Genomic DNA, 22590 nt, shown 5'->3' on the forward strand with positions numbered 1-22590 from the left:
AAGTACAGGCTGAACAGAGATGTCCCAGGGTGACTGTTTGTCTTACTGTCTGATTACAGTGCCAGTACATCTCTTGAGTAATCTCTTTATGTGTCTTTACAAGTGTCTTTGATTGTTGTGACATCTCTGTGTGTGAAGTTTGTGCATGCCAGATACAGGGTGTGTGTGTGTGTGTGTGTGTGTGTGTGTGTGTGTGTGTGTGTGTGTGTGTGTGTGTGTGTGTGTGTGTGTGTGAGTGAGTGAGTGAGTGAGTGAGTGAGTGAGTGAGTGAGTGAGTGAGTGAGTGAGTGAGTGAGTGAGTGTGTGTGTGTGTGTGTGTGTGTGTGTGTGTGTGTGTGTGTGTGTGAGAGAGAGAGTGAGTGAGTGTGTGAGCGAGTGTATCTGTCTGTGTATGTTTCTGTGTGTGTGTGTGTGTGTGAGTGTGTGTGTGTGTGTGTGTGTGTGTGTGTGTGTGTGTGTGTGTGTGTGTGTGTGGTGTGTGTGTGTGTGTGTGTGTGTGTGTGTGTGTCTGTTTCTGTGTGTGTGTGTGTGTGTGTGTGTGTGTGTGTGTGTGTGTGTGTGCGCACACGTGTGTTTGGTGTATCTGAGTTTCCATATGTGTGTAGGGGGGTGTCATGTGTAGGCCTATGTACGTGTATGTGTTTGTTTGAAGTACAGCATGTGTGTGGGTGGGTGGGTGGCGGGGTACACGTGTGTTTGTGTTTGTGTGTGTGCACGTGCGTGTGAGTGCATGTTTTATTGTGTGTGTGCACGTGCGTGTGAGTGCATGTTTTATTGTGTGTGTGCATTTTGCCTTAATGGATGTTTTTCTCTCTTTGGTTATGTCTGTACAAGTGCTTGAGTGTGTGGGAAGAGAGGAACATCTAAATGGGAGTGAGACAAACAAACGCTAGACACAAAGCATGGTCCTCATTGGTAACACCACAAAGGTCACATGAGGTCGACATGTTTCTGTGCACAAGCCTTATATGCTCCAGCACAAACGCTGCCCAAACATAAAACTCTTACGGCACTAAAACGAACATGGTACAAAGACAGCAAGCACATAAAGTTGAAAAGAGGTTTGTGTAGGTTGTTGTCATTGTGCCAATTTCAGTATTGCCAGATGTGCCATTATTGAATTATAAGGTTAGCCATCTAAATACTGTATATACCTAATAAACATTTTAGAAATATGTGTGACAACAGTGTCAGCCGCAAGATAAAATATTTCCATTTGTTCTTGCAGATTTATAAAAACCCACTGACCTACATTTACGATATTAACAGCTGGCTCATCAGCCACGCAGAGATATGTCAACATACTACATTCAGAAAAAAACATCTTTCGTTTGTATTCCCACTTGAATAGACTACAAATTACAGTATAAACTTACAAGTTTTGTGCTGTGTTACTTTCAACATACAATACAAAATAATACACCTACCAGATTTTCAAATCTGCCGTGTGGAAGACCCATTAGATTCTTTATTGTCCCATAGGGATATTTGTTGTCACATCAGACTGTTCAGTTCCATCAGGTTAGATCTTGTAGTACACATCTCATTTGTTATAGACGCTATTTTCACACATAGACACATATAGACACATATGGACACATGAAACATACTACAGTATGCTATGCTGTAGTGTGGTCAAGAGTGGAAAGCCAATCAGCCTGTCAGTAATGGAAGTCATGCTGGCCATTGTGGCACACTACAACAACAGCAGGGACAATAACACTTTCATTTTGGGAGAACAGGAAATGCCAGCCTATTAGGGGAGCACAAAAAAACACGCCATATACTAGAAGCACTGCCTGCAAAAATGAACAGTGTTTCAAAGCTGTGAGCTGGAACATTTTGATAGGCCATCAACAGACAAACACACGCAAGCGAACAATGGTTTTCCCTATATAACTGTTCCCAATGATGTTGCCCTATAACTGTGGTGAACATGGGGGCCACTGTCTCTCAGTGGGCTAAGGCATCATACCACATGTCCGAGGGCCGAGATTCAAATCCAACCTGAAGTCATTTCCCAGTCCTTCCCCGTCTCTCACTCCCCACACATTTCCTGTCACTCAGTCACTGTCCTCCTAACTAAATTAAGGTGTCTATATATTTAATGTCTAATATCTTTTTTTTTTTTTTTAAACTGAACATTATTGAAAAATACAGAAGAAGCATTCATCACAAAAATAGATGTCTGGTTTATCTAATAAAGATAATAATATACAACACTTATCAATGATTGGATATATCCTTTCAGCAATACCTATTGTAAATTCCAGATGTTGATATGTGGGGAAAACCGCAAGCCTTTGACCGTTCCAGAGAATAGACTGGCTCTAGAGATCACCTCCACTTTGAGCCATCAAGCTAGCTTGCCACTCTCACACACACCAGGCAGTCTGGTCATTCATCACAGTCACTCTCAATCAATCTCAAGCCTAACTCAATCGCATGCCTGGACTTCTCCACATTTCAGCCATTCAGCTTTTCCAAATATTCTCTACCTTCTTTCAAAGCCGTTCAATAAAATAAGATGTTGAAATTTGAATGCATGAATGTGCTTTTCATGATTTTTGATCAATTACACTAGATAATCAACACTATGCACAAAATAAATAAAAGCATTATTCTTATGAAAGGAAGTACAGATACACTCATTTGTAGTCATTACCATAATCATGTTGTGCTATTGAACAGGACAGTTTGATTTTTTTGTGTTTCAAAACAATTAAAGCCATTTCAAGGGGCTTCATTGTTTTCATGCATGCTTCAAAACGATTGAATGTGAAAGCCTTTGCTATGCAAAATTCCAGACAGGAATTTTGAACACTCGCCCTAAGCTCAGTGGAAACTGGGACAATGTCTGGGGTTCAGGCATGGGCTGGTCGTCCAATCAGAAGGCTGAAGGGAAATTTGGGACACTTTTTGAAGGTCCTTGAACAAAATATCCTCAACAGGAGATGCACTGGAAAACATAGATAGCCACAGTAAGCTAGACACAGACAGAGGGAGCCAGTATAAGAAAAATATGTGATGGTAACTGCAAGACTAAGGAAGAGAGATAGGGACAAGGTGATGCTAAAGCACCTGTCCATTTGCCCTACTGGACGAAAATGCCCTTTTTGAAAACTGTTTTTAGATTGTTATTTTTTTGTCTCAATGTACTGTGGTCCATGTTGACATGATAATCTACAAATGCTTAATGATCAAATACATGCTACAACAATGCCCAGATATAACTTATATCCCATATAAGCTAAGGCAATTGTAAGTTCCACATGCCACCAACAACCCCCCTTCAGCACCTGCCCCCCAAAATGCCTGTGCACGCCACTGGAAGAGAGTTAGACAATGAGGTTCGTTGAGAGAGAGAGCAAGAGAGAGAGAGAGAGAGAGAGAGAGAGAGAGAGAGAGAGAGAGAGAGAGAGAGAGAGAGAGAGCAAGAGAGCAAGAGAGAGAGAGAGAGAGAGAGAGAGAGAGAGAGAGAGACAGAGACAGAGAATGATAGAGAGAGGTTGTTCCTAGGTCTTGTCACCACACATGCTTAACCTTGCAGTTGTGGCGAGACGATGCAGCTTGCATATCAATGCAGAGGAGAAACATCCGAGGAGGTGGATAACACTGCAGGAAAGCAACGTATTCCAGACAGAGCAGAAACAACAGCAGAAACAGTCTTGAAGACAGCACACAAACAACAAGAGAATCATCCATCTTTCCTCCAAGACCACAACTGAGTCACTGCATTTCATTAATTTGTCAATGTGTATTTATTGATTGATGTGTGTCCAAAAAAAGCTGCAAACTTCAATTGAAACAGCATAGCTATGAACCATGGCGTGATGTTCCTAGCATTCAGCAACTCTTGTTTTGGTCTTTTCGGGTCTTGTGTTGATTCCTTACTGCTCTGGTTTCTGAGCCTTTGAACAGAGAATCGTGGTAACACTTTATAATAATGTCTGCTTAGTAAAGACTTTGTAAATAATTTACTAATCATGAACAAAACATTAACAAATGTTTTTTTTAATCAATAACTAAGTTTTATTAATACTTTACAAAATATCTACAAATAATATATACAAGATTTTACATACCTTACAGTGAGGAGAATAAGTATTTGATCCCTTGCTGTTTTTGTTGGTTTTCCCACTAATAAGGACATGATCATTCTATAATATTAATGATAAAATGTATTCTAATATAGAGAGACAGAATATCAAAAAGAAAATCCAGAAAATGACTTTGAAGAATATATTTTAATTGATTTGTATTCCATTGAGGAAAATAAGTATTTGACCCCTCTAGTCAAAGAAGACAAAATTACTTGGTGGCAAAGCCCTTGTTTTCTCATACAGAGGTCAGATGTTTCTTTCAGTTAATGACAATGTTTGTGGATATATTAGAAAGGATTTTTGTCCGCTTTTCTTTGCAGATCATCTCTAAATCACTTAAGTTGTATGACTGTAGCTTGCCAAATGGGAGCTTCTGTTCCCTTCACAGGATTAGTATCGGGTTAATGTTTGGAAACTGTCTAGGCCACTTCATGACCTTAATATGCTTCTGCTTGAGCTACTCCTTCGTTGTTTGGGCTGTATGTTATGGATTATTATCATATTGGCAGGCCAATCCATGACCCACCTTCAGTCTCATGGTGGTGGGAAAGAGGTTGGCATGCAGCATTGTACGTTTACATGTCTCCTTCCATCCATTTCTTGACGATGTGAAGTTGTCCTGTGTCTTGGCCAGACAAACAACCTCAAAACATAATGTTACCACTTTCATTTATGATGTTGGAGAAGGTGTTGTTCTTGGGATCATAGGCAGCATTTCTCTTCCTCCAAACACATCGAGTTGTGTTAATGCCATTTTGGTGTCATCTGATTCCAGCACCTTCCAATCATATCCTAATCCAGTTTGATGTTCATTGGCAAACCTCAGGTGAGCCTGAACAGGTTCCTTCTGAAGCCGGGGTATCATACATGCACTGCAAGATTTTAATACGCTGTGGTATCAAGTGTTTCCAATAGTTTTCTTAGTGATTGAGGTCCCAGCTGCCTTGAGATCATTTCCTAGTTCCTCCCATACAGTTTTAAGGTGCTTTATCTCTTTTTTTCTGGTTATTAAATTCCCACAAGGTCAAATCTTGTATGGAACCAGAGACAGGCCTCAGATTGATGATTGATGATCATTTTGTATGTCCTAAAATTGGGAAGAAATGCACCAACAGTTTGCTCTTTAATATCCAGGAGCACATTTCAGCCTTGTTGAGTTCTAAAATCTTGTCCCTGACATCCTTTGACAGCTTTTTGGTCTGTCCCATGTTGGCGAGTTTAGTTTGATTGATTGACTGATTCTATGGACTGATTTTGCAGATTCAATGTGTCTTTTGTGCGGGTTACTATTAACAGGTGTGTTCAATTCAGATAACAAGTTGATTGGAAGTGCCATTTGATCTGCGGGATCAGAACTCTTAATGGTTGGCAGGGGATCAAATACTTATTTCCCTCAATTAAATGTAAATAAATTATTATATATTCTTTACAGTTAATTTCTGGATTTTCTTTTTGATATTCTGTCTCTCCATATTAGAATACATATTATCATTAACATTAAAGACTGATCATGTCTTTATTAGTGGGCAAACCAACAAAATCAGCAAGGGATCAAATACTTATTCTCCTCACTGTATAACAGAGTATTTTATTCATTTACAAGCAATTTGTAAATGTTTGATAAATACAAGATATTAACATAACATTTCCTAGTCATTTACAAACATTTGTTAATGTTTTGTTCATCAATAGTTAATTATTTATTAAGTCTTTATAATGCTTTTTGCATCCATTATTCTAAAGTGTTGCCAGAATCGTATATTAGAGTGAGGATGGCTGGACTGGGGCCTAAAGGCGGCCCGGGCATTTTTGACATAGACCAGCCCCTCACAGCCCCTGCTTCCCTATAAGTCCGCTGCCTATATTAAGGATGGACATATCTTTGAGGGATGGTCTGTAAGGAGGGAAAAAGCCATCAACCAGAAAAAAAGACCAAAAAAATCAACAGCATCGGCCCCTGAGGACTGACGGCCCACCGGGAAAATGCCCTGTATGCCAGATGACCAGTCCAGCCCTGAGAGTGAGCTAAAGCAGGCGGGTTCTTTTCCGGTATCCACTTTACGTCAGGTGAACGCCCCTTTAGGAGACCTTCGATTAGGAGCCCTTCGGAGTCTTGAGGTAGAGAATAAATGGAGTCCCCATAGCGCTGTAGATGTTAGTCCCCATAGCGATGTAGATGATAGTCTTGTGCAAACACCACGAAAAGAGAAGAAGAAGGAGGGACAACGCCCCCTTAGGAGACCAAATTTTGAGCACACGCTTTTGCATTGAGTGGGCGTGTTTCGATTCCTCTTTATTATATATCCAACCTCTTTGCCTTGAACGTTATGTTGCTGGTCTGGCAACAGGAAATTGTGAGGCTGGAGTATTCCTTAATGAATGGGTGTTTGGTTTCATTCCTGGCCGAGGAAGGTCTAGCCTCACACCACAACTACCACCACAAACAACAGCTCATGCACTAAACACCAATAAAAGACGGCCACTGGTGCATTCTTATGCCAGTGTCACAGCAGGACACGGCTGCATTGGACTGCACTGCACTGCACTGCACATCACCCACCATTCCTTCTTTCCTCCTTTAAATATGCACTGCGTAATTTTAGCAGTTTCTTTACAGAATTCATAATGCCCATTAACAATTGTTATCTTTTCATGAATACTTACCAACACCACCACCAATTTTACCAAGTATAACTGGGAAGATACATGAAAAAGTGGATCTTCTCCATGTCCACCATAGGAATTTCCAGAAATAGACATTTTAGCCGCAAAACGTACTGTACTTGGGTCATACTAGCAAATATTAGTTTATTGATTAGTAAATATTCACAAAAAGATTGATAGACAGCACAGTTGCAATGAGAAACATAGTTGCAATACCTACTCTGGCCACAATCCTACATGCTGCATCTTCAATGTTTTTGACAGTGCAGACAGTGCTCCCTCTCTTGATTCAAAATTCAAAACTTTTTGTCATAACAGAGGTTTATCATTCAGAAGAATCATGTACAACTCACATTGAAATGTAAGCTATCGTGACACCATAATAGTGCAAAGTACGGACAGATTGTGGTGAAGTGGTAGCCAGGAGAATCTGATGAAGACTGTTGAGGTCGAAACGTAATCCCGCCATGAAATAATACAATTCAACAAAAAGGATTTTAAGTGTGCAGACTTCTCCCTTTGAAAACTACAGTTGGCCTTCGTCCTGCACCTTTTCCTGGGATGTGCACAATCCTCTCCTTCACCTGAAGTGGTAGCCAGGCCATGCCATATGCGACCTTGCCTGCTCCACTTGTGCTTGTGGCCTCGCCCTGCCTCTTGGCCCCTCCTCCGTGGGGAAAACGATAAAGTTTCCCAGCTGTCCCCCATTTTGAGGGACTGTTTTTCATTCACCATCCCAATTGCAAATGAGAAAAAGACTTTACAATTGAGCTTTTGCAAGATATTGAAATATAATGTTGTTGTCAGTTATGTCATCATAACATATTACTTCCTGGTACGAGGAAACAAGCACAAGTGGAGGAGGCAAGGTCGCATATTGTAACGCACTCCCTGTCTTACTGCCACTTGCTTCCTGTCTATTTTCACTGCTCTATTTTCAATAAAGGCATAAAAGCCTGTAAAATACCTTTCAAAAAGTAGGGATAGAATCAAAGCAAATTTCTCAGACTCCTTCTTCCTAATTGTTATTACTTTAACACCAAGTTAACTAATACTACAGTCCCATGAAAAAAAAATGTACACTCTTTGAAATTTCTTACATTTCTGTCAAAATTGATCATGGCCCAGTCAAAGCTCTGACAAAAAACATTTGAATGAATGAATGAAAATGAATGAATGAATGAATGAATGAATGAATGAATGAATGAATGAATCTTTATTGTCAATGTACAGGTACAATGAAATTGGTAAAGTGCAGATGCTCACGGTGCTTAAAAATCAACAAACAAAAAAACCTTTATATATACTGTATAAAAGTAATTAAGATTTTAAAAAGCCAGCTGTGCAAAAATAAGTGTGCAGATTGCTTTTGGATAAAAACTCTCTTTTAGCCTGTTTGTTTTTGTACCCAGAGCCCTGTAACGCCTGCCTGATGGCAGCAGCTCAAACAGTTTATGTCCAGTATGGTAGGGGTCTCTGATGATTTGCTTGGCTTTCTTTAGACAGCGACAGGAGAACAACATTTGAGATGATATGGCATGAAGTCAAGAAAGCTATTCACTCCAGACATCCCAGAAACCTTGAAGAGGGGCAGTTTTACAAAGAAGAGGGAGACAAGATACAGGGCTTTTTCTGAACGGGGAAATAAGGGCGCCACGCCCTCATACTCCGTGGATGCGCCCTCATGTTTTTGTTTTGTTTTGTTTTTTTGTTTTTTGAGCGCACGTAGAACATTTCTCAATATAAAGTTACATAGTCATAAAGCCTCATTAATCCACAACATTGTAATGATAATAATGATCTAATAACAATCAAAAGTGCTAAATGGTCGAAAATGGAGACAGCATCGCGCTGTCACATTGATAATAGTAACTTTTCTGCACGTCTGAATACGAACCATTGCAAGATGCCGGCAGAGCTCAGGGCGCACCTTGTCTCGAACTGAACATTAGATCAACCAGCCAAGATTCTCCTGTTCAAATGCTTGCAGCGTGATAATTTAATACTTTAGGGGGAAATGAATTGTCATCGTGACCTCTACCGTTTAGGCTATAGCCTATTAGCGTTTCTCCAATAATCATTGCGCAGGATGACTGCCTGCCTGAGCAGCCGCAGCTCACGAAAAATGCTGGTGAAGTTACTCACTGTTTGGGCCGCAACAAGTTCTTTTTTAGAGAGACAGAGAGCCTGCGTCCACCCTGATCAGGGCTACACAGTGCGAGCCTTTTGCTCGCATATGCCCCTAAAATAAATGATTGTGCGAACGAAATAATGGATAGGGCGCACGTGTGCGAGTAGATGTTTTAACCCTTTCAATTGTATTTTGCTCCTAAAATAAATACACCCCATAGAGAAACGCAGGAACGTGTGAACGAGAGAAGGCGCAAAAGACAGCGTGCGCGTCGCGCACATAGAGACAGAGGCAGACAGACAAACAGTCATGGGAGTTTTGAAATAAGATAAGCGTCGGGAGTATCGAGCGCTTCCACTGACGGAGAAGAGCTGGAGAGAAACTTTGGCGCTAGAATAGCTAATTCTCCGCTTAGCACAAATGCTAACAAATGCTCAACCTGTTAACTTTGTGAGAAGAAATAGCTTCGGTTTATACACCTATCTTGTAAGTACGTGGCTAGTATTGTTTATGTTACTCCTCCTGAGACCTTGGCAAGGGAGGGCACATAGCAGGCTCTCTGTGCGCTCACTTGCTCAACTGTCATCATCATCACGTCACGTCATGTGAAGTCAGTATTTTCTTGGACAGTCTCGGGGTTTAGCCTAGGTTTTTGATGTGCAAGCCTTCAATATTGCCAAATTGTTATTTAGAGGAAATGTGTTTGGTTGGCATCCACTCTTTTTTGATTCATTTCTAAAATGCAAGTATAGAACAATGTTGTATTTTCAAAGGGTAATGTTCAGATTACTGAGTTGCTGTTACTGTGGTAGGCCTACCAAATGCAATTTAAAAAAAAGTGTAACCCATATGGGTAGTCTAATCATAGTCTCATAGACTAGCGTACTCATATGCGAGTCATTGTATTTTCAGGACAGAAGTGTAATTGCCTCTCTGGTCTCTCTTTTAAAAAATCTGCCCCCCTGACCAATTTCATCCCAGCTCCCTGCCAGATCATGAATATTTACCTATGTACCAGAATTAATTTCAAGTTTTGCTTAATGGCTTAATTTGTGTATTTCATATAGGGAGGGGAATATGTTCCTTTTTCTTCTCAGCCATTTTGAAGTGCAGTAACATTGTACTTTTAGGATGTCCACAAAAGTAAAAAATGTCCCTCTCAGATAGTCTCAAAAAGCCCCATTTTACCTTCAATTTTTAAAAATCGCGCACCGCAGAAGGGGAGGAGGACCCCTCCTTAACACCCCCCCCCCACCCGTTCCTCCCTCATACTAAAAAATCCTGGAAAAAGCCCTGAGATACATCCCGATTGTTTTGTTAATCTGATATACAACTACAGGACACGTCTGGTTAAGGTGAATAATTGAGGGGTAGAACCTACTGAATACTTACTACTTACTTCTCCCTTGCTGTCCTGTGAGTGTTTACATCTTATGGCCAATGAAAATATGAAAACTTGTAAATGTTTGGGTTGAATTAGTTAAAGCAGACTCACTGTGGTTGTTCCTTCTTGTGATTTTCGGGAAGATCAGACCATGTTTTATGAGCAATTTTGACAGAAATGTAAGCAATTTCAAAGGGTGTACAAACTTTTCCTGGGACTGTATCACTATCAATTTACAAATGTAGCTTTAGTGTTAATGCCGGTAGGCCCATGGTATCTTGCTGCTTATAATTTGTCGCTGCAGGTGCTCTAGGGTTAGGGTTAGGGTGCGTGTAGGCCTACATCACATCACTACATCACTGTCCCTGTATCTAGCCACAGTTATTTCACTTCTGTTATTTTGCTGCAGTTACAGTATATTAGATATGGAACTAAGGAAACCAACTACCACCACAGCACTCCATTACTTATTCACATCTACACCTGACAAGAGCAGAAGAAGAGACTGGCCAGCTAACTGACAGTGATGTCGGTAAAAGAGTGCATATCTGAAGGTTGTTCTGAGAGAGATAAAACAAGGCCCCAAAGCCAGCACTGGGTTGGTTGGTTCGATAGATATATGATAGCTTAACAGATCCTATGTATATCTCCATGTGCCTCATGATGGACAACGTGGATGGAGGATGGAGGATCCCACTCAGCTGCCAGATCACATGATATGATCAAGATCTCAGCATTAGGCATCAAGACTGAATACCTAATGTCAGGTCTTTCTAGAGTCACATCACTTTTTATAGACTTGCCTTTTCCATGTTCAAGAAATGGCAATTAGTATCATGACCTAGAGTGCGCACAAGTGGAAATCAGAGCAGTGCTGAGGAGTTAGTCTTGAGAAGCCAGTGAGTTAAATACCAGAACCAGAACACAATTTCATCCCTTAGCGCAGAGCCTGTGTTATAACCTTGCTGTCACCACAATTGTAATTGCCATGTCTTAATCTGTTACTTAAGGCGCTCTGTACTGTCATAGCAATGTTACTATGATGTACTTGAGTACGTTCAGCAAATAGTGAATAGGCCCACTGGTGTTCCCATCTGCAGTAAGTGGACGTCAACTGATGAAGAAGTAGCCTCTTTGTGCAGATGGACACGCTGTCGGGCCAGTTCACACTTTTCTGGAAAAACTCAACTACATCATAACAACAATGCTATGACATTACCAAGAGTCTTCAAGTGGAAGTCTGCAACTTGTTTTTAGTCATACTACCTGGTTTGAACTGTCACAGGATTCCGAAAGTAAACCATGAAATAGTCCCTTACGGACTAAGTTACAAAATAGCTTAGTCTATGGCGGATTAAGTTCTGTAGGTCAGTCTTGTTTACAAAATGTCCGCCCTCCCTTGATTACCTTAACCAAACAGGTTCGGGGGAAGGAGTAGCTGCCCAATCCCACGATTTCACTTTCAATTTGGACGACAGGACAGGAAGTTGAAAACTTTTTTCGAGTTTTTCAACTTTGGCTGTACTGTTAATTCATGTATTAAACTTCCAAAATCCCAGATTCTGGGCTTTATATATGTCAACAAGAAAACTTACAGACAGCAGCTTTAAGTAACAGACTAAGACATGGTCATTACAATTTTGAGGAGAATAAGGTCAAGTTCAAGTTCAAGTTTCAACTTTATTGTCCCCAAAAGGGGCAAATTAAGTGTGCAGCAAGACGAGACAGACGTAACTTGCTGCCGGTCGCCACACAAGCATGCGCCCAGTATGGGAGAAGGAAGGTCATAACATAGGCTCTGAGCAATAGGTTTAATTGGGAGAATCCTTGGGAGAGGAGAGTTTCCCTAGCATACTCAGGCACAAACAAACTGGGAGTGTTAACTACCCTACTGTACTATACTCATGGCCAGGGACGGATTGTGACTCCATGGGCCCCTGGGCCAGACAACAAGAAAGACCCCCCTCCATGGGTTGCTAGTTTACAAAAAGATTCAGAGTTCTAGGGCAGATGTTAGAGACCCTATGTTGTTGGGGGTGTGGGGCTTTATCCCCCAAGACATTTTGATAGTAGTTATTATACATGTGATTTTGACATCACATATAAAAGGAAATATAGAGACTTGGGCCTCAGGGCCCCCTTGACTCTTGGGCCCCTGGGCCAGGCCCATTAGGCTTGTGCAGCAATGCATCCTTGTTCACACCGGCCACACACATTTACTCTCTGGTCCTGGGATACATCATGTGTGGCACAAGCAACTCGACTCAGCTTTTAGCATCCAGACCAGAATGTGATGTTTTAGCTGCCTGTATACGTATTCACCATGGCATAATCCGAGATTAAAAAAATCATATCTGTCTGAGAACTAAAATGGATTAGGTCATGTTCGGGGGAAAAGTGTACCGATGACTGCTGTCGAATATAGTTTTCGAACCAATGAGTGAGTGAGTGAGTGAGTGAGTGAGTGAGTGAGTGAATGAATGAATGAATGAATGAATGAATGAATGAATGAATTAGTTAAATGAATGAATTGGTTAAAAAAGCGTCTGCCAAATACAATGTAATGAACGAATAAACAAACGAATAAGGGAATGACTTAATTTCTAAAATGTAACGGCTGTGCCCTCTTTGCAGACCATATTGAGCCATGTGCATCAGTCAGAGCTATAACACAACACAACCTCACAGTCCATCTACTGTACCACAGAAACTACAGTATAGGCACTCTCTTCACTGCCCGTCAACAAGAGTGACAGACAGCCGAAATTAGCCCTGTCAGGTGGCATCATCTGTCCCAGCATGCACTTGTCCGCGCCGACTGGGGGAACGACACTAAGTCAGCATTTCTTGAGCAGATTCTGAGAGTTTGTTTTTTCGATGCTGTTACGGGGAGTTTGGCAGTGCCTACACTACGGCCACTCATCCGCCACCACTCGCCTGGAACAAGCAGACAGGAGCAGGCAGCAACAACAACCGTGGTGGGAGTGGACGTGCACTGCACAGGCCACTAGTTTTATGAAGGGAATACTGTGTGTATACAGTATACTGTACAGTATATACTGTATACTGTATATATAGTATATACTGTGTGTGTGTGTGTGTGTGTGTGTGTGTGTGTGTGTGTGTGTGTGTGTGTGTGTGATAGAGAAAGGGGGGGGGGCATAACAGGAGTGTGCTTTGTAGGTCACAGGTTCTGCTAAGGGTATGAAGTCAGGGGAGGTTTTAAGACACCTTCCGCATATCAGCTATGTTTTATCTGCTACTTCATTGTCTGCAATCACATATTTGGCTAATTCCTGCTGCTGAAGTGTCCCAGGTTGGATTACCGAAACTGACAGACAGAGCTGTGGGAACTCGTCTGTGACAGGGGGTGCAGGCATTTTTGGATGGGGGTTTGGGGGTCCTCCCCCAAGAAAATGTGCGTTTCTTAGATGCAATTTCCTGCATTTTAATGCATTTGAATCAGTGTCCGAATGACGGACGTCTGGCCACCCTATGGGGGCTGAAAATGGTCAGAAAAAGTTATCGTGCTTGTAACCCCCTGCACCCCTAGTTCCCACAGCTATGCTGACAGGACTACAACTTAGTTTACAACTAGCCTACTGGAAGGCACACCTAATGTGTGAAGGTAAAAGTGAGTTGAGTGAAAGTTTACAGATTGCAGATGTCTATAAGGAGTTCGCAAACTTTTTTTGGCAGGGCATCCCTTCCCGAACCCCCTAATACCTGCATCTACGTATGTCTAGGTTTTTTTGACAACTTCACTGACATCACTTGTCAACAGTGTCATTAAAAATGCTGTGGTAATTTAACACTTAAAGAGTCGATTCAGCGTCTTCTAAAATATATTTGGTCCCAGAGTACTCAGTAAGTCCTTAAGTAACACTGCGTTTTTATGGTGTACAGAGTGGCGATTCCTATTCCCATTCCTTGGGTTTCTTTACTTTTAAAAAATATGCTATTTTTCCAACCTTCAACTGGTAGACCTACCCCCTTTACTGTGTATTTAAACTTCCAGCTTTTCAGGTATATTCTAAGATACCAGGAAAGAGGGGAAAGCAGCAGGTTTCAGGGCTGTATAGTGGACAGCATCGACAGAGCACACAAAGTGTAAGCTTATCTATCACAGTCCTTTGGGGAATCACTTTTACATTCACTTCACAGCCCTGAAATACAAGTCAAACCACTGTACACACCCGGCCACAGTTTTATAACAATTATTTCATCTCTACTACAACTGTGTCTGTGCCACTACAACTGTGTCTGTGCCACAACTGATGTTCAGTTCAGGCAGTGATAATCTGGTTTCTTTTCAAATGGGCAGTAAGCTCCTTCTGTAGCAAATAGCTTTTACAAATGGTAATGTTGATACAATCCAACCACAATACTACCATAGCCTTTAGGATGTACATATGTTGATTCTTGAATAAAAATATTTCACATGTAATGAAATGTTAGCCCACAGAAATGTTAAGGGCAACGCACAAGCTGGAGAGAGAGAGAGAGAGAGAGAGAGAGAGAGAGAGAGAGAGAGAGAGAGAGAGAGAGAGAGAGAGAGAATAGTCTACAATGGCACAACGGACCGAAAGGAAATCTATCTATTCCTAATTCCTGAACACGTTGACCCTCATACAGAGGGAAGTGCAATCTAAATGTTTCACGCGTGGTCTTCTCACTTCAGTGACAGAGACACCAAGTTGTCACTGTTGCCCCTTGTCGCTACAGACCAATCACCAGCAGTAACGGATACGAACAGCCAGTACAGCTAACAAGGACACACATTAGGGTAAGCTACGTGTTGGATGTACAAAAGACAGCTTGTCGGTGTAAAACAGTGACAGGTCTATGAATTTGCGCATTCAACATTCGCAAAACACAGTGGGAAGACTTACAAGTGGGCCAGTGACTGCGTTGTTCAAACACTGATTTACTGTGTCTTGGGTTTAACATTCCACATTTGGCAGAGATTGACAGAAGTGAAATCACACGATTGACAATTGTCTCATTTCCATGTATTTTTTTTCATCCACGAGATAATGAACCAACAACGCAAGCCACAATCTACCGCCAACACTTGGAACGGTGTAACATGCCATGCGCATCCATGCATCTCCATGTTATCCACATCGCCATATCAATGCATCTGCACAAATAAACATTGCTACAGCCCATTAAACTTCGCGAGGGCAACCCGCTCCAGCTTCGCTTTACCAAATGCATGTGACCGAAGCACATTCTAGAGTCATCTCTCAGCAACGCTACGCTCCATCCCCCTCCTCTTCCCGTCGATAAATAAAACTTACTTTTCTCTGGCTTGGCTGTCGGACGGCACGTTGTTACTCTTGCCTTTGGTGTACATGCTGGCAGGGCAGAGCACCGACGGTCGCGCACCTGTCAGCCCATCACAGCCTCGCGCGAGCTACAACCCCGTCACCATAGCGACTCCAGCAGCGGTCCTCACCATTGGGTGCTCCTACACCTACAATACGCCCATTCTTGTCTTTGCGCCATGACTGACAGTTGACTGACCACGCCTTCCACCTCCACACATCCCTAAAAAAACAACATACATTTCGTCAGCCAGATGGGGACTTGAAATGAAAGATGCTGACGAACACCCTGCACAGATAATGCCCTCCCTTAGGGCCTATTTGCCTTGCAAACAGGGATTGGATTGGACACAGTTCAGAAGAACTTTTTTTTTAAACTGTATGATTGCCTCTACATAATAAATTTAGACAAGTCACTAAAGTGATGTATGCATTCAAATTAGAGTATGAATAAACATGCCACAACCCATTACTGCATATAATATCACTGAAGATAGGGAGAAATCTCAAGACCACCATTACTGAAAGCTTTGTTTATGAAAACAGACATTGCTACACTGGTCACATTAAAGTCAGACAACCTGAATTAAAGGAGCACTTCAGTCAATTTCAATATGCTGTTGTATTGCTCACACTGCCCTTGACTTGTCAGTACCCGGTGGTGCCACATTTTTTTGGCTCAGCCCTTTCCGAGATATGAGCTATTCTTTTTTTTTAAATGAACATAGGCCTACTCTAAATATTTTCCCAAAAGGTACCGCTGTTTGCTAGTTGCCTGCTGATGTTGCATAACCTTTCGTATGTTTTTGGGAATAATTTAAAAAAAAAATTAAATGTAAACAAACAGCTGCCCCCATTACAATGACCAGTATCTCGGAAAAGGCTGAAGAAGGGGAAAAAAGCCCTCAGGTACCGACAAGTCCAGGGTAGTGTGAACATTACAACTGCATTTTGAAATTGACTAAAGTTATCCTTAAAGGGACAGTTTGGTCAATTTCAACACGCAGTTGTATTGCTCACGCTACCCTTGACTTGTCAGTACCTGGTGATGCCACATTTTCCGGCTCAGCCCTTTCCGAGATATGAGCAATTCTAATGGGGGCAGCGTTTGTTTACATTTTTAAAAAATGAAACATAGGCAAACTCCAAATATCTTCCCAAAAGGTACTCCTGTTTGCTAGTTGTCTGCTGATGTTTTATAACCTTTTGGATGTTTTTGGGAATAAATAAAAATGTTTTTTTGAAATGTAAACAAAGAGCTGCCCCCATTACAATGACCAGGATCTCGGAAACGGCTGAAGAAGAAGAAAACAAAAATCTCAGGTACCGACAAGTCCAGGGTAGTGTGAACATTACAACTGCATTTTGAAATTGACTAAAGTTATCCGTAGGACACACTGCTGCTGATGTTGAACTAGCATATGTTTCCCATTTGCTACCACCCAACCTGACAGGACTCAAATCAATACGCAGCCTCTTTATGGACTCTTAGACGAATAAAAATGTAGACTTGGAAAATTGTTACTGAACCAAAGGAGGGTAGAGTTGCCCCGCCTGCATGGCTTCAAACCCAGGCCAACAATCTGGTCTAAACCAAAAGGCCAGGGGTCCGTTTCTAGAATGCGTCTTTTTTATCGTCGTCATCAAAGTCCGTCGTACGAGCGACTGAACTCTCTCGTTCGACAGCGACGCTCACCACTAAATCCAAGGGAATGGTAGGCCTAAGACGGTTTTAACCCCTTAAGGCGCGGCTTCATAAATTCATTGTTACCAGTATGGTAATGACCAAGTCGTGGTGCATTACTAAAGGGCCTGTGTTGTGTCATAGTATTGTAGTGCTATGGTAGTTACATTTCAATGTCTATTACAGCGTGCCTCAGGAGGTACAGTACGGCGCGCATAAAGGGGCTACGACGGTCTTAAGACGGTTAGCAACGACAAGAATCGAGAAACGGACCCCAGGTTGGTTGGCATGGTGTGACAGTCTGACAGCCAAAGCTCACCCATAACCCACATGATGTCACAGTGATCTTCATCGAAGGTATCCTATCACAGATCCCTTGCACACACGCACACACACACGCACGCACGCACACGCACACAGAGAGAGAGAGAGAGAGAGAGAGAGAGGGAGAGAGAGAGAGAGAGAGAGAGAGAGAGAGAGAGAGAGAGAGAGAGAGACATGTAGTTGTGCATGTGTTCAGCTGGATGTAGTATGCTTGAGGCTTGAGAAGAGAGAGGAGAGCCTTCAGACATAACCGCAATATGGTGCCCAGACATGGCTGTTTACTCTTATGCAACAACATCCTTCCCAAAATGACCCAGTTGGAAAGTGTGAGCTCAATCCTCTCTCTCTCTCTCTCTCTCTCTCTCTCTCTCTCTCTCTCTCTCTCATCCACACACGCACACACACACACACACACACACACACACACACACAGTAGGTGATAAATGAACCACAGTATTGACTACATCCTTCTCGGGCACATCCCAAAATCAGCAGCAAAATGATTTAGGAAAGTTGCAGGACTGACATCTGATGTTTTCATGACATGGCTACACTTCATTTTACATTATGCGATAAGGTGTAATAGCATTACATTATTTACTTGTGTTAGGATTTGTTAGAGCACGAAACAAGACACTAGAATTAAGTGTTAGGGGAAGCAAACAACCATTAGCAAACCAAGGGATGCCGGTCAACCATGCCACTTGGGAAATGTTAATTGTTATGCTCTTTGTCAGACCAAGTCTCACCGAGATTTGAAAGTCGATGATAATCAGACTATGTCTTCCTGACATTTGGATGGCATCAAAGAAGCAATACATGTACATTCACATTGAAGTAGTGTGGATGTTTTGTCTATCCCACTGGCTGGACCCTTGTCTTTAAGGCTCTCGTTATGTCATTGTGATGTCGTTTATGATGACTATCAGTGTAACGGAGGCCAACAATCAGAGTGTGGCGTGGAACATTAGTAAACCTCCCTCCCAAAGCCTCATAGAGTGTGGTAGCGTTGGGCTATCGGACCGGCCCTTTAGCTCAGCGCACTCGCACTGTGCCTCCCATCGCCAAACCGATGTAGTTGACGAGGTGGCAGGTTCGCGTCCCCTGCGCGGGAACACCTCCGTCACATCAGCCCCACCCACCTTTCTAAGGGGAACAAGGACTGTAGTCCCAGGTATGCGGTCAGGCACAAGCTTGGCTCAGGGAGGAGGACGTCCCTGCCATGCAGAGCCCAAGGTACTTTGGGAAAATAGCATTGTATCCTGTGTTTTTAAAACTGAGTATCAGCAAATAGTGAATAGGTCCGCCGGCGACCCCATCATGCACTAAGAGGCTAAAAGCATCTTCACAAAAAATTAACACTGCAATAAAATAAAGCATGCAAAGCATCCACAGTTTAGCCTTGATATATTGCTTACAGCATTATTTGCAAAATGAGTTGGTTTTTAATTTCAAAAATGGTTTTGAATTCACACTGAATCATTCTTTTAGTACTTCCAGACTGCCTGTGTATTTCATGTTTTCTAATGAGATACCAAGCCTGAGGTGGTCCTTCACCAGTCTGCGTTTCTCTTGCTCCACAGTTGCATGTATTTACATGGAGACAAACAGCAATGGGTTTGTGCCTGAGAATGTTAAAAGCTCTGTTTTTCGGTCTGTCTGTCGGGCTGGTGAGGTAAGTGTTGTGATTTTTAACAGTGTTGTCAGGGATAAGGTTTTTTTTATGTAGGCTACAACAACCCACAGAGGGGAGGCAACCATGTTTGCCTCATGTTGCTGGGATTCATTCCAAATGACCTCATCAGGAGACTTCTTTCTTCTTCTTCTTCTTCTTCTTCTTCTTCTTCTTCTTCTTCTTCTTCTTCTTCTTCTTCTTCTTCATTTTTTCATAAATCCATGGCTCTGCTTTATTCTCTCAAATTTGCTACTCTGGGAATAGATGGAAGCTGTATGGTAGTTAATTCCACCATATCCTACACATACGCATCTGCTGCATTTGTTAGCAATGTCTTGACTAACGTTTATTCAATCTTAGTAATTGTCTGAATTGTGTCTAACACCGGCCCAAGGTACCATAAGTATTCTAAGCCAGTGAGCCAGCAGCTCACTGTTTCTGTTATAATTCTAAACACATTATAATATAGGCCCTACACAAACCTTGTAAAGGTATAACATTTCTATTCCATTCTATTTTTATTCTATTCTATTCTATTCTATTCTACTGCTTTTCCACAAGTAGGCTATTCCAGGGACACAAGAGCCTTTGAAATGCAGTAGGGCCTACTTTTTGGAAATGTTTTTAAAATAAAGATAATTTAGGATAAAGCCCACATCATGTCATTTGGAGAGAGCGCACACTGTAGAATAGAGGGGATTAAAGGGACGATGTCTTTAGTAACTATAACTTAAGTAGCCGAACAAGTAGATTGTTTCCCACCGATAAAGAGCTATAGCTGCTCCTTGTGCCAGCCAGGTCAAGGGAAGTCCTATATTCTGACCTGCATGAAGACTGCCTTTAATAGCCTCCATTCTCCAAATCTGTGAGCTATATCTACAGGAGAAGAAAGAAAAGTTGTTTTGTGCGGTTTCCTGTTTTGTATGGAGGAATTCTTGGAGGGGGCAACAGTGATTCATACTGCCCAAATAAGGTTTTGGACAGAGCAGATTCAAGAACTGAGCATTGATGTTTTTCCAAACATCTTCACGCCGAGAGAGAGAGAGGGTGGGGGGGGGGGACTATGAAATGGTGAATGTGCAAGAATCTTTTCTTGTGCAAGAATCTATCTATTCAAAATCAATTCCCACATATTCAATCCACAGACATTGATCTAAACCACACACTCACAATTTCTCGTTAAGTATAGACACATGATCACATCTTCCAGACAATTGTCGATGAGGGTGCCATGGTCAAATAATGTGCAGACAAAACAGGACTGAGCGATTCTACTACATGAATGGGGTGTTCTGTTGCCACCCTGTGGTATAACTGGAGATCTCCAGACAACACCGGGGTTATGTGGATCATTACATTGAATTCTGCTGCATACTTAATAGTGACAAGAAACCCCCCAGACGCTTCCTATTGAAAAGTGGCTGTTGTACTTTCAAAATGTTATGTAATGATGGAACTGTAAAAAATGATATCAGTGATAAGTTATGATAACTTATATATAATTAATTGATTCTCCTACACACTGCAATGGCAACATCATGGTTTAACTTGAAATTTGTTTACCAGCTGCCTCAGAATTCCAAGTTAATTTAAATCGTTATTTTAAGTTGTATGAAAGCGAAAGCTAAAGGAGTTGTGTGTGTGTATAGGGATTTAAACTAACTTGAAATTCTGAGGCAGCTGGTATTTTTTACATTTGCAAGAATCCATGGTGCAAGAGTCTCAATACAGATGTGGGGAAAGAATGAAGTCCAGTTGGAGTGCTTCCTGGAACTGGCTAGATTTTAAGAAGGTGCTCTTTGGTGACAGGCTTGGTTGACTTCAAAAAGAGTTTTGGGAATACCAAGGCACTCATCTTCTTTGTAATTAAAATGCCTTTATTTTGTTGGGCATAGCATGATTGAAATACTTTGACGCGTTTCGGCATGAAGCCTTCATCAGGAAGCGTGCGACACTTGGTATTGCCTTGGTATTCCTAAAACTTTTTTTGAATACAGATGTGGGAAAGAACTGCAGAGGCTGCTGGTGAATCATACTGGCTGGTGAATCATGCACGATAGGCCCTGCCGTAGCCAACCGGTAGGGCACTCGCCTGCCATGTGGCTGACCCGGATTCGATTCAAGGTCCGGGTCCTTCCCCGAACCCTACCCGTCTCTCTCCCCATTCACTTCCTGTCCACCTCTCAGACGGTCTTATCAATAAAGTAAAAAAAAAAAAAAAACCAATAAATAAAGAATCATGCACGATGAGATGTCTCACATGCTTTGTCCTTTTTTTTTCTTTCTACATTAAGATACTCAATGTCATTATAGCATTAGGTTAATAGCATTAGGTAAATAACATGTTTTGACTATTGTTAGTTGTGACTCAACTTTTGCTTTTCTGTTACTTTGTTTATGACCTATAATGGGTCATGTGATGATGTAGGCCAAAGGTTGGGGTGGGGTGGGTGGGTATTGATCAGGCTGTGCCCTCCTAGTGACGCAACAACTTCAGTGTTGCCACTAATCAGGTCAAGAGCAATACAAGTACTTTCTGAGCTCCGGAAAAATCGGGAACTACTCCCACTTTGTCGGGTATCAAACAATCATTAGAAAACCAAGGGAGGCTTGTCAACCAAGCACGTTTGGGAAATGTTCATTGTCATGCTCTTGGTCAGACCAAGTCTCGAAGAGATTTTAAAGTCGGCGATAATCAGGCTATTGATTTCTGACTTTTGTAATGCTCCTGTTTCCCATCTTGGGATTTTGTTCATACCTAAAAACAGCAAATCAGAAAAAAAGTGACTTTAAGACTGGGCTTACCGTTTACAGATTGCGCATGCACTGTACAGTGTGAAAAGGGCGACTGAACAGCCCAGGAACCTCTCGCGCTGCCCGTCCCTGCAAACCTGAATGTAAACATTAGTAACACTTTATTTTACAGCGCTTTAGTGTATCTATATCAACATGTAACTTGTTCTTTCACTATACATAGGGCCTACGTATTAGCCTGATCCTGACCATCCCATAATACTACCATTTCATTTCGTAGCCAAGTCTCTTGGCGGAAGTAGGTAGGATGGTGTGCGAGGCTACATACGTACACAACCCCAAACATAACCCCAAGGCACAGTGCAAGTAATGTTACATGTTTGTTTGTTACATGGTTTGTTACAGTTACACAGAGGTGTCCAAAGTTAAAGTAAAAGTACTTTTGTGATGTAATGACAACACTAGCACATGGTATTGCATAGCTGTTACACCATTTACTCCATTGTACCTAATGAGATAGATAGACTGTGTTGTTACTGAA

General features: G+C 41.8%; 1 protein-coding gene across 2 annotated transcripts in view; it reads right to left on the reverse strand.

The window, feature by feature from the left end:
* The window catches only part of ssbp2a (single stranded DNA binding protein 2a), an 82705-nt gene extending 66999 nt beyond the window's left edge, over nt 1–15706 (reverse strand). For both annotated transcript variants that reach the window (XM_063194442.1, XM_063194443.1), the window contains exon 1: nt 15586–15706. In XM_063194442.1, coding sequence (XP_063050512.1) covers nt 15586–15641 — 56 coding nt within the window. In that variant the 5' untranslated portion in view covers nt 15642–15706. The remainder of the gene's footprint in view (nt 1–15585) is intronic.
* Nucleotides 15707–22590: the final 6884 nt, after the last annotated feature.

Source organism: Engraulis encrasicolus, chromosome 3, assembly GCF_034702125.1.
Source record: "Engraulis encrasicolus isolate BLACKSEA-1 chromosome 3, IST_EnEncr_1.0, whole genome shotgun sequence".
Taxonomy (NCBI): Eukaryota; Metazoa; Chordata; class Actinopteri; order Clupeiformes; family Engraulidae; genus Engraulis; species Engraulis encrasicolus.